The 13,368-nt window shown below is 45.5% G+C and overlaps 1 protein-coding gene across 1 annotated transcript in view; it reads right to left on the minus strand.

The window, feature by feature from the left end:
* TES (testin LIM domain protein) overlaps positions 1-3,191 on the minus strand; it is a 28,078-nt gene extending 24,887 nt beyond the window's left edge. Inside the window, exon 1 of the mRNA XM_053405577.1 lies at positions 2,979-3,191. Within this exon, the coding sequence (XP_053261552.1) occupies positions 2,979-3,005 (27 nt within the window). The 5' untranslated portion in view covers positions 3,006-3,191. The remainder of the gene's footprint in view (positions 1-2,978) is intronic.
* Positions 3,192-13,368: the final 10,177 nt, after the last annotated feature.

Here is a 13,368-nt window from a genome sequence, read left to right on the forward strand (position 1 = left end):
CGTCAACAATGTTTGGGCAACATGATGACCATATCCATACGTAATACACAATCTTTATAGAATTCTTTCAAACAATAACAAGTTCAATGAATATATGCTGAGCAGTGACTACATTATTACATGAGCACTGCTCCACAGCATTTTATATTTTCATTCACATATATTCATTCGAAATAAGATGGGTTTATGAAACAATTCTAGGAACGCCGGTGGCGCTGTGGGTTAAACCACAGTGCCTAGGACTTGCCGATCAGAAGGCGGGCAGTTCGAATCCCCGTGACGGGGTGAGCTCCCGTTGCTCGGTCCCTGCTCCTGCCAACCTAGCAGTTCGAAAGCACGTCAAAGTGCAAGTAGATAAATAGGTACTACTCCGGCGGGAAGGTAAATGGCGTTTCCGTGCACTGCTCTGGTTTGCCAGAAGTTACCTTTATGAAACAATTCTATATTCTCCCACCACGCTGACAAAGATCTACAAAACAGCAGTCAATATCCGGAATCTCTGTTCATTATATTACAAAGTTGGAAACTCTGTTGGACATTATATTACAAAGTTTGGTACCTTGCTTCATTTGAAGGCTTTCAGAGATTTCATTTTGAACTTGTTATTGTTTGAAAGAATTCTATAAAGATTGTCTATTACGTATGTATATGGTCATCGTGTTGCCCAAACATTGTTGACTATTGCTAGTGCTGCACTGGGACCTGCAACTCATCCTTCACCCAACCTGATGCCCTTCAGATGTTCTGAACTGCAACTCCCATCAACCTCAGTCAGCATGGCCAATGGTCAGGGATGTTGGGAGTTATGGCCCAAAATATCTGAAGGGTACCAGGCTGAGGAAGGCTGCTCTAGGCCAACGTAAGGGACATACAGCCTGGGGCTCAAGCACTCAGGTTCCCTTCTTTCTTATATTCTCACTCTTCCAAAAGAAACAGCAAAATAAGACTGCGCAAATAGACTATTAGCGTACATCAACAGTGCACAGCAACATCCAATCTATTCATCAGCTTCCACTGGTGTGGGCTACAAAAAGTAAATGGAAGAACTATTTGAGAACCAGGCCATGAACCATGCTGTTTCACTGCCCTGGAGCAATTGTAGGTTCTGGTAGGCTCCCCAGGTCTGGAGCTCGTAAGGTTACGTACTTCAGGGGCAGACTTTGGGCTCTCAAATTTCAGTGGCACCCTGTGTGATGCTGAAATTTGGGCCCTCCACCACTTGCACCCTATTCTACAGCACTGTTATGGCGCCCCTGCAGTGCTGCGCCCCCTATGGTCGAACCATTTGCGCCACCCTAAAATCACCTCTGCTTACTTCATAGGAATGTGGTATAACTCCACAGTAGGTTGACTTCAGTGTGCCCTTCTTTCTTCCCGATAATCTGTGTGGTTTATCAATAGGCTTTTAAACTTAACAGAGCAAAGACTGCATGCTCAGGGTGCATAACAGCTAAGGTGTGCTCTTTTGCAGAGAAAGGTTTGCTGCTGATTGGGGTCATGTGAGCACACATGGGCATCCACTAAGAGCAGGTCAGCGGTGCACCCAAGTGGATTGTGTAGCTGAATGAGAATTAAGTAAATAGAATAAATCAACAATAATAAGAATGTTAAAATAAGATTTTAAAAAGCATTAAAATGTTTATTGCTTTTAAATAACACCACAGCACTGGAATGTTCATACATTCTGGCCCTCTCTAAGGTAGAACCTATCCCAGCAAGAAGTCAGAGATGAATTCCTGTCATTAATGACTAGAGCAGAAATGTCTCTATTTCTCCATCTTCTACCTTATTTTGGCACCTAAAATTGAATAAAAGTGTGCAACAAACCTACTTCAGTTCAGCACACTTTTTGCTCCAGCTTTAGAAAATGCCTACTCAATTAAGACTTGGTTTTTCTAAAACAGCCTGCCTCCTCTAACAAATGTGAGTAACCAATGCAGAGTATTTCATTCCAAACAGCTCAGGTGCTGCAAAGATTCAAGTTGCCATCCTAATCTTACAGAATAAAAATGGTAAAAGAGGTGAAAACCCTTAGGGAGTTGCACTGCTTTTAATGTCGGCGCATCACAGAATTAGAGAACACTTAAAAGAGATCTGCTTGTCCGTACATATTGAACTGTACACACTAACGCAGAATCCATCACAGCAAGCACAGATTAACTCCTGTTTGGTAATATTTGGGCATATCTAGAGAACAAAGAATCTGAATTTTGGGGAGGGGAAAAACCACCTGGAAGGACTGGCTGAGCAGGAGATTGTGCTAGGGACAGGAGCCTAATATTTTCTCCATTTTCTCTTGTCATTCAGACTTTACTGTACTGTATACTTTTGGTTTTATTTTCGGCACAGCTTTCCCAGACTCATAGAATCACAGAACTGTAGAGTTGGAAGGGACCTGGGGGCCATCTAGTCCAACCTCCTGCAATGCAGGAATATTTACCCAACGTGGGGCTCCTACCCCTGAGCCTGAGCTTCAGAGTCCCATGCTCCACCGACTGAATCGAACGCACTTTTACCTACTTACTAGGGAGTACGCCCCATTAAACACACAACGACCTGGTTCTGAGTAGACGTAGGTAGGACTTGCCCTGCCAGCATTGTGGAACCTACCGATAACCAAAGTCTCAGCCAAATCCCTCCGGGCCAATGCTTTTAAAAACAAAACAAAAATTATTTGCATAGTAGCAATATAATAATAATAATAATAATAATAATTAATAATAATAATATCTCTGCAGCAGCGCCCTCTCCCCTTCAATATTACGAAGGAGGCGCAATCTACTATCCAAGGATGAACTTGAGACGTAGAGGGGTGTGTGGGAGGAAATAATAGGTTTGGGATCTTACAAACCGAGGAGGAGAACAATAGCAGGCAGCCAGCAAGAGTGTCAGGGGCGTTGGCCAGCGCGGACAGGTAAGTTTAGCCGCCGGCCTCGCTCCCTCCGCGCCCGCGCTGAAGTTGCGCGCTGCTTCCTTACCTTCTTGATCTTGCTTTCCAGATCCATGTTGGATCCCCAGCGCGCGCACGCGAGATCCGGGGCGAGGGAGACACTCAGAGCACAAATGCCCTCCTCCCTCCTGCTGTTGCTCCCTGACAGTCGGATGTGGTTAGAAAGGAAATGAGCGCAGGGAGGCTCACTTCGCTGGCTCGCTCGCTCGCCCCGGGCAGCTCCAGCTGCAAGCGAGTGCGCTCAAACTTCCGCTCTCCTGCGGCAGCGGCGAAAGGAACAAAGGAAGCCCGGGAGCCAATGGGCGCGCAGCTGCTGGCAGGTCCGAGAGCCAATCGCGACGCCCACCAGCCCCAGACCTTTGCGCCAGAGAAGGGGCGGCTCTTGCGCGGACGCGCAGCCACCCGGGCGCAACTGGGGCTGAAGCGGCCCCTTCCTGATGCGTGTAAGCGGAACTCTTTGGCTTCGCTGCCGAGGCGTTCAATGAATGAGCTGCCTGATCAGCTCACGGCAAAGGTATTTGCTGACGCAGCCTGCCAAGGGCTTCCAAGCCTCAGTCCTCTCTGTCTCTCGTGGGGTTAAAGGGCGGGGAGGGGGGGAGAGCAGTTTATTACAATTATGAGCTGGTGGCTGATAAGAAGATAATCCCCTTTTCAAAAAGTGCTCCCGGAGGCTCTGTGATTTATAGCGTCTGGGAAATGAGTATGTTTTGCTCTCACTGGAAAAAATAAAAAAAAACGATTTTACTTATTTTTCTTGCTTGAAACTGGCTGCAGGAGCAGTAGGCATCTAATTTTTATCCCTGAAGCTCAGTGGTATGTGTGTGTGTGTGTGTGTGTGTGTGTGTAATATATACCGTATTTTTCGCTCTATAGGACGCACTAGACGATAAGACGCACCTAGTTTTGGGGGGAGGAATACAAGGAAAAAAAATTCTGAATCCCAGAAGCCAGAACAGCAAGAGGGATCTGGCTTCTGGGATAGCCTCTTGCTGTTCTGGCTTCTGGGATAGCCGCAAGAGCTGCAGGAAGCCTCCGCAGGGCAGCGGGGAGCCTTCATCCCGCTGCCCTATGGAGGCTTCAGGGGCTATCCAAAAGCCAGAATAGCTAGAGGGAGTCCAGCTAGCTTCGCGCGAAGCCTCCGCAGGGCACAGGGAGCCTTCATTTCCATGTCCTGCGGAGGCTTCACGGGCTATTCCAAAAGCCAGAACAGGGAGAGGGAGCACTGCACAGCGCTCCGTCTCGCTGTTCTGGCTTCTGGAAGAGCCCGCGAAGCCTCCGGAGGGCAGGATGAAGGCACCCCGCTGCCCTGCGGAGGCTTAGCTGCGCAGCCTGCATTCGCTCCATAACACACACACACACATTTCCCCTACTTTTTAGGAGGGAAAAAGTGCGTCTTATAGAGCGAAAAATATGGTATATACATACATACACATATGTTGCATGCACAAGGTCCCAGGTTCAATCACAGGCATCTTCAGATAGGGCAAGGAGAGTAACCTGTCAAAATCCTGGAGAGACACTGTCAGTCAATGTAGACCACCAGCAGTGAATCTCCATTCCAGCATGGGTCTTGCTCAGTGTTTGAAATTCACCAGGTACATTCTGCACCTGGCTATCAGCCACTTGTGTCCAAATGCAGATGCCCGGGAGCCAGGATAGTGCCTGACGTCTCCACCATCTGGAGGCGCATGCCTGGGGATCCTTGGACCTGGACTGTTTTCACACACTAGCAACACATCCTATGGAATGCCGTCGATTATATTTTATCTGCACAATCGGAATGAATTTCAGGAACCAAAAAGTCATATTCAAAAATATGACTTTCGAGCCATCTGGCTCCAAAATAACAACAAAGGATTCTGTAACCCTGGTTTAAGGCGCCATTTGGTGCCTAGATTGTATATCTGAGTTGCTAACATTGGACTCTTGCTGTCTGTAAGGCCATTCAACACTACCATTACCACCTGATGACATCAGATGCGGAGCAGGTTTGGACAGGGACCAGGTTATGAAAGGACAAGGAGGAGCTTAAAGTGAGCTGCTGATTCTTCCTTTGCAAGTGGGGCTCCTTGTCACTACTGCAGACCTGCTGAACTAAGATGGACCAATGGTCCGACTCAATATAAGGTGGATTTCTGTGATACTAAAGCTGCAAAGTCAGCCAATTTAAGTTCCGATTTTCTTTCCCTGTTCCGCCTTACAACAGGATCCCATGCATGTTTTCACCAAAGTAAGCCCCGCTGACCTCATATGTGGGCAACACTAAACCATGGTTAACATGAAACATAGTTAAATGTTAGGCGCCCGGTAGACTGTAACTCAGCCCATGGTTTACTATGTCACAGAATAGTTAAAAGCACCAGTAAGAGCAGCTGAGCCTTAAAAGTAGTTCTTCTTGTGGCTCTGTAGCTTTGTGGCAGCGACAGCTCCTTAATCATAGTTAATTAGGAGGTCTGGGCTTGAATGTACTGCTAAGCTATGGCCAATATTGACTAATGTTTGCAAACCAACTATAAACCTTGGTTAGGCACATAGCATTATAGAGTTGGAAGGAACCACAAGGGCCATTTAGTCTAAGCCCCTGCAATGCAGGAATCTATCCCCAATGTTAATAAGCCACAGTTAAGCTGCTGACTTGGGTTCACACATAGTGCTAAACCATAGAATAATCAATCATTTCACATTCTGTGCAAACTAGGCCACTGAGTCAGTGCAACATAATCCCAAATGAGCACACAAAAGTAGAGGCTGCAAAACGAAGCATGCTTATTGAGGAGTAAAAAGGTAAAGGGACCCCTGACCATTAGGTCCAGTCGTGGCCGACTCTGGGGTTGCGGCGCTCATCTCGCTTTACTGGCCGAGGGAGCCGGTGTACAGCTTCTGGGTCATGTGGCCAGCATGACTAAGCCGCTTCTGGCGAACCAGAACAGCGCACGGAAACACCGTTTACCTTCCCCCCAGAGCGGAACCTATTTATCTACTTGCACTTTGACATGCTTTTGAACTGCTAGGTTGGCAGGAGCAGGGACCGAGCAATGGGCGCTCACCCCGTCGTGGGGATTCGAACCGTAAACCCCAGTAAAACTTATTTTGGTTTGAGTTGCCTTTTGGGGCTAAAGGTCTAGACTTGTTCACTGGCAGTCTTTTCCTGAAAGATAATGGAAGGTGACTAAAAAGTGATGCTATTTACATTTTATTTCTGTTTAGAAAAGAGGTGGAAGCAAATAGCACGGCTAGGAAGTTAGTCTTTCAGCTGGATCGATAAAAAGCATTGTTACAAAATCAGGCTTCTGATTTATGTCCTACAAGACAAGGTAAATTCTCTGGCCTTTACATAATTTAGTATGCTAACAACCCTTCCCAGGCATAAATACTACCAAACACACAGCTGTAGGGTGTTAAAAGTATTAGGAAGGAATGTACAAATTACATCTACTAACTTTTTGGGAAAACTCCAAAACTCACAGTTGGGCCATACCTTTATTAGGCATTACCAAATTGTCAAAATAGTGGCAAGCTTTAGAGGTCTCTAGAGGTCTCCATCAGGCAAGATGCAACAAAATGTGGGGGAAGGGAAAATAAGGAAAAACCAAAATTATTTTGTTCCAATATGAAGATAGCACGCTGAATAAGTCTCTGCTAGGTGCTGCAGATATCAGGTTGCATACCTAGGATTCTGGAATAAATGAGCAATGGTCTCCTCATTTTTTTTTAAAAAAAGAATAACTGTATCTGTGAAAGGGATCGCCCAATTGTGGATTTCTTTTTATTTTCTTATAGACCAACATTTTTCTTGTGGGCCTTTGCTTTTTATGAAACTTTTTGAAGTAAGCCCTACTACTCAAATTCTGTATTGTGCTTGTGTCAGTGAAGTGTCCAACACAGAGATGATGTGATGGTTTTGGAGTACAGTACAGTGATACCTCTCGATGCAAACGGGATCCGTTCCGGAGCCCCATTCGCATCCTGAAGCGAACGCAACTCGCATCTGTGCGGGTCGCGATTTGCCGCTTCTGCACATGCGTGTGACATCATTTTGAGTGTCTGCACATGCGGCGAAACCCGGAAGTAAAGCACTCGCTGTGGAGCGCAACCCAAAAACGCTCAATCTGAAGCATATTCAACCCGAGGTATGACTGTATTCAGCTGCTTGAGCAGAGAGCAAATCATCCACCTTCTGTGATGGAAGGGAAAGTTGTCAGTTTGGCTGATATTAAAACCTCACACAGGGGAGCTGAGAAGAGGTCCTGAGAGGCAAGAAGGCTCAAGAAACAATATAGACAGAGAGAGAGAGATAGTGGTATGAAAAGCAAGAACCTGTGTAGGCAATAGCTTCCCACTATGTGGGCAGGGACTGATTCCAAGACAGCCAGCACCTCCCCCCACCCCAGCATTGCTCTAATTCTGTAGAAAGAACTGTGCAGTCAGTCCATACCCACATGGTTGGATCATTTAAACAAGAATGGGGAACCTGTGACTCACCAGATACTGTTGCATCACAACTCTATGGGCAGCTTGATGTAAATCACTGACCTTTAGACATGCAGCCTTGGGGGTGATGAGAGTTGGAGTCTGAAATATACTCGGAGTCAAGTGTGGATTTCATGCTCTTTATTCAGCTTATAGTAGTGAGGAATGAAAGTTTTCCCAAAATATCTGCTTTATATACATTATTTACACAATGGGCCGCACGTGATTGGCTAATTCTGAGATTCTCCTGTAGGCCAATCAAGTTGCGGATTCACTTCCACCTGGAGCTGGATTTGGTGGCTCCTGCAGACTAATCATTCTGCTGCATTGTTCTAGGACCAATCAGACTGCTGCATTCTGGACCCTATTGTTCTAGGACCAATCAGACTGCTGCATTCTGAATCCTATTGTTCTAGGACCAATCAGACTGCTGCCTTTGTGATCCTATTCAACTCAGTACATAACAGAGTCCAACAGCATTCAACAGGTTCCCTCTTCTTGATTTAGATGCTAGGCCAGCTGTACAGCATCTGCTTGTGAAAAAGTTGCTTTAGCGCAGTTGAGATAATAGCTAAGAGGCACCTTTGAGTGTTGAAGATGGAAGAATATGGAGTTGTGGGAAGTATGGCTGCATTCAGGCAGCACTCCCCCCTCCCCCAATTTTCCTGACATTCCCTTACCCACAATTTCCACATTTCATGTGATCTTTTACTTGATGTAAATGCTACATCTGGAAATCTGGTTGAACTCAGGTGGGTAGACATAAGCTGAAAATTAAGGAACAGGATGCCTCTGAGCCTAGGAATTTGTGACTGGTGCCAGAACAAAACTAACAAGTCCTTTCAAACAAAGCACATCCGCCTCCCCACATTGTCCCAGCAGCCTGATTTAATGCAGGAAAACTTTCAGTTGTTGCCATTGCTAAATAATTGGGAGTCCGAAACCCTTGCTGATCTGTAATGAATCAGGTCAGCATCTAATGTAGTAGCTATTGATCTTCAGCTCTCCCCTGTTGAACAAGATTACACCCTCCATTCATTTGTTTGTTCCTCCGCTGCAAGACTCTTACAGCTTTATCTGCTGCTTGAGATTCATCCATTTCCCCACCCCTCTCCAAGTGAAACTTTGTCGTGTCATCTCCATGTCAGGAAAAGCTTTTAAGCCAGGGGTGGCTAAGCTGTGCCCCTTCCAGATGTTGAACTATAGCTGCCACCATCCTTTGCTGTTAGCCAATCTGGATGTGCCTGTGGCAGATGTAGTTCAACAACATCTGGATGAGGTCCACAGGTTAACCACTCCTGCATTAGCTGTTAAATTTCTACACGCCACACAGCCATTGGAGATCTTTCAAAAATGAGCTCACAATTCTGCTCTCTGAACAAGTAAACAGCTGGAGAATCTGAGTTCAGGCTCACCAGTGCTGTGGTGTTAAGGCTGCAGTTACATAAATGCATACCTAATTTGCAATAAGTCCCATTTGAATTTGGTGGGACTCATAAGTGGGAAGAATGCTTTTGCATTCAGGCCCTGCATTCTCACAGGCATCTGTTGGGAACCGTGCAAAGAGGAACCTGACCTACTGGATTGAACCAGCAGGCTTCTTAGTTATGAGTAAAGGTGCTAGGATGAGGCCATCATACTGTTGTTCTGCTGGTGCTATTGATGTGTTAATTGTGCAACGAGTAAAAGAGAGAGAGTTGTTAATAAAGTGTAAATGAAAAAAGAAGTGAAATAGAAGCAGGTGGCATTTTAACATGATAGAAACCAGAGCAGGCTGTGTTTATGAGCACCAAAGTGGGAAGATCTGCACTGCTCTGTTCAAAGAACCAGAAGAAACTTAGAGCAACTGCAGAGCTCTCAATAATTTGACTCCATCAAATAGCAGGAAAAGAAACAGCATTCAAAAATTATCAAAGGGGAGAGAAAGTGTCCATTAAATTCTCATGTGCGGAGTGCAGGGTGTATGAGCTTATCTTACCTTTCAAGGCGTCAAGAGGTATTTGGGTCTGTTCTTTATTTATTTCTGGACATTATCTCACTACTGATCTGTGCTCTGCAGAGTTTCTTAGGTGCCCATCATTCAGCTAAAGCCCATGGGAGGCCACCAAGAGGTAAATATTCTCATGGGCACCACCAAAAGGAGCGTCTCCACCCCCATTGTTCAGCCCGGAAACCAAGACCCAGAACCAAGGGCCTTCTTGTGGTTCCTTCACTGTGAGAAGTGAGGTTACAGGGAACCAGGCAGAGGGCCTTCTCGGTAGTGGCATCCACCCACGCCCTCCCATCAGATGTCAGAGAGATGAGTAACTATATAACCTTTAGAAGACATCTGAAGACTGCCTTGTATAGGGAAGCTTTTAAATGTGCAATGTTTTATTACATTTTTCTGTATGTTGGAAGCCGCCCAGAATGGCTGGGGTGACCCAGTCAGATGGGTGGGTTCAAATTATTGCTTTGCTATTGAGATCAGGAAGCTCGGGCAGTTACAGAGATTGCAGAGCACTGGTGAAATATATACTGGAAAGAAAAATACACACACCATCCTCAGTCACCCCAGTTATAAGTTCAGCGCCCCACACCCACTGAAATCATGAAGAGCATTGAGAATTAGACAGAAGAGCGAAAGCCTCTTTCACAGCGGAAGGAAACTTTGGACAGATTGTGGCCCGGCGCTGTTTGAGTCAGAGAGACACAAGACAAACTGAGGGAAAAAGGCAGAGAATGGCCTTTGAAAATGGACAATGAAAATCGTTCTTGGTGGTACTTTCCCTCTAAGCCTAATGGTGACATCAGGCCACAGTTCTCTTTGCAATTGCAGTAAGGAAGGGAAGAGTTAAAACTTCCTATGTGCTGTGGTCCCAATGAAAAATCAATCTCATACTTAGTATTAAAGAAAACCCTCTCTGCGTATTTGATATAACATGTAGTTATACTGTAAGAGTGCCCCTCCAGCAAATCTGATATGCATCAGTAGATTTGTTGTTTGCAGCAGTGCCATTACGTTATGTCTCCACCTAGGCTCAACTTGTACATTTTTAAACAAACAAGTTCAAATATTCCAACAGTGCCTTAAAATCTCTTGTAATCGCTAAAAGAAGCCAAACCTGAGATATCTCTCTACCCAGGGAAAGCAGGACTGCCCTAACAATGTAAGCAGAATTTTAAAAATGCTAGCAATTCTGAGAACGTCATAAGCTGCCAAGTACCAAAATAAAAGTTTAATTTGGTTGTTATGGTGCTTGAACTCTGATCTCACAGTTACGACTATCCTATTAGTAAGATGATAGGTAGGTGCATTAGAAGAGGGCTGGGGAACCTCAAGCTGGGGGTGGGTGGGGTGAATGTGGCCCTCCTGGCCTTTCTGCCTGGCCCTCAGTGGTTTTCCTAGGTCTCTTGCTTGACTGGATAAATGAAGCACAGGGGTCTCTGTGTGTACAGAAACTAGCTTAATATGCAAAGGTAAAATTCACATTAAATGCTCTGGCCTCCTCCCCTACTAGGATGCGGCCCCTGGAAGGTCGATCAGACTGGAATATGGCCCTCAGACTGAAAAATGTCCCCCACCCTCGTCTTTAGGTTAGCTAAAGATATTTGTGAATCCAACTAAAAGTGCAAGACTGGAGGAGGTTGTAAGAAAGATGCAAAGTTTAGCATTCCTCTCCAAGTAAGGTGACATTTATTACAAGGATGATATTTTATTGGATACACCAAGTGCCTTGTGAATATGGAACCAAATTCCTTTGGCAATACTGTTTACTTATAACGTAAGTAAAACTATACTTATATCGTTAGTTTTAAAAGTGCAAGACTGTATTTTGGTTGCTTTGTTTTTTTAAAAAAGAAATAATCTTAAGTGTAGAATAAATACAGAAGTCTGTTATGCACCACTGCTTTAAAAGCATATTTAGGGTTCAGACCCCAAAAGGATTTTTTTTAAAAATAAATCTGTTCCAGTACAATATTCCTGAGAGCAGCACCAGATTCCTCATTACTAGACAAAGATACTACTGTCACTCATTTATTTCCCCCAGACTTTCGGTTTTGACCCCAAGAGTGAGATCCGCAAGTCCAGGTATTTAGAAGTATTTGGAGAAAATCAAGTTTTAGAAGCATCGTAGTTTATTTCAGATAAACACAGCAAGTCACTTAATACCAAATAAGGCCAGATAACATTTCTTGGCTCGGCGAAGAAATTGTGCAACAAATTATCATGACATCACATTCCTCAGCACTGTCAACGGAAGCATCTGCCATAATAAATGTGAGAAATTATTCCAGTGAAAGGCAACGAGGCTCGTGTTTGTAAAAGCATCTCTTGTTGCCGCTTCTCTTGTTTCTTACACAATCCTCTTCCATTTTCCCAGTACCCGTGCCAGCGCTGCAGGTGGTGCTTAGCAAACAGCTACCGTACCACTTCTGTTGCTGCTACTGCTGCTACAAGATGTTCCCTGCTTGCCTCTTCCCATGTTTTGAGTCTGTTGGGATGGATGTGGCAGCAGCAGGCAATGCATTTCTTGCCCCGTGGATCTTGCTGCCTGAGGCAGTTGCCTCGCCTTGCCTCATGGGTTGGCTGGCCCTGTGGTGAGCCTAAGTTTTGTAGTGGGAAGCCATGCTGGGTGAGCTTGGTGGATTTGGAGCCCAACAACACCTGAACATAGCTTTCAACTTACAGATTTGAAAATAAGGGACCAGCAGCCTTGAAAATGAGGGACCAGCAGCCAAAATAAGGGACCTGCAGCCTCACCTGTTCCAGGCACTCCAGTCTTCCTGTCCTCCTGCAGTCTGGTCAAACTCATGCTGGTAGCTTCGAGAACACTGTCTAACCAACTTTGTAACCAGAGATTCAACTGAATAGAATCTGAATCACATGCACCACAAGGCCTATGCAGCCTCAACTTAAGATGGCTCCCTGGCCTGGCTTTGCACTGCAAAGTTTGCAGCAGCACGTGCAACAAAATGGCATCCAGTATTCAAAAACCCTCTCAGCTTGCATTAACTAGCTACACACATGGCATGCAAGTTCCACCCCCCAGTCGTTCTTAGACTTCTTATTGGGTGAGCAACACAGCCAAGCAACACAGTTGGAGCGTCCCTCCTCCCTGGCCGGCAGGGAGGGAGGGAGAGGAGCTACTTCCTTTGAAATTTAAGTGACATCATTTAAGGGACAGCCATCAATAAGGGACAGCAGCGGGGACATGGCACTAGAATAAGGGACTGTCCCTCCAAATAAGGGACACTTGACAGCTATGCACCTGAAGGGCCACAGATTCCCCAGACCTGCTTAAGAGGGGGAGAGAAGCAAATAAGTCCCAAATTCTGCTTCTGATACAGGCCATGGAGCTGGTTTCCTTTTTCGCAGAAGCCTCCCATGGCACTTCAGAAAATGTAATTTTATATAGTTGTGTGGTCTTCCGGAGAGTCTGTCTGGAAACTTAAAATGGCTCCCACCTGAACTCTCCTCACAGAAGAGCATGTTGCTGACTGGCCCAATAACTTCCAGTTTATGAATAGCTTGCACTCCCTGTTGGGTGCTGTAATAACCGCAGCTATTTTCCTGGAGCTACTTAAAAGCAGATTTCAATAATCGCTAGAAGTGATTTACTCTGGCACAATCAGCAAGCCCTCGCTTTAAATAATGTGGGGAAGAAACATACGGCCCCTGAGCATCATGGGAAATCTCTGAGTACTGACATAACCGAGGGGAAGGTATTTCCAATGTCTGGCACGAAGGCGCCCTGAGACGACGAAGGTTTCGCTTGCTGGACCCTGCAATAGAGACATCTCTCATGATAGGATGCTTGAAGGCAAAGGCTTTTTATTGTAGACAGTGTAAGCTCCTTTAATGCACTCTCTGGCTCAGTGAAATATTGAATTCTTAGACTTCTATTAAGCTTCTCTTGGGGCTCCGGAGAGGATACATTTCTCCACAGTGAGCTGCCTAAGCTGCT

The sequence above is a fragment of the Podarcis raffonei genome, chromosome 10, assembly GCF_027172205.1.
Source record: "Podarcis raffonei isolate rPodRaf1 chromosome 10, rPodRaf1.pri, whole genome shotgun sequence".
Classification (NCBI taxonomy): Eukaryota; Metazoa; Chordata; class Lepidosauria; order Squamata; family Lacertidae; genus Podarcis; species Podarcis raffonei.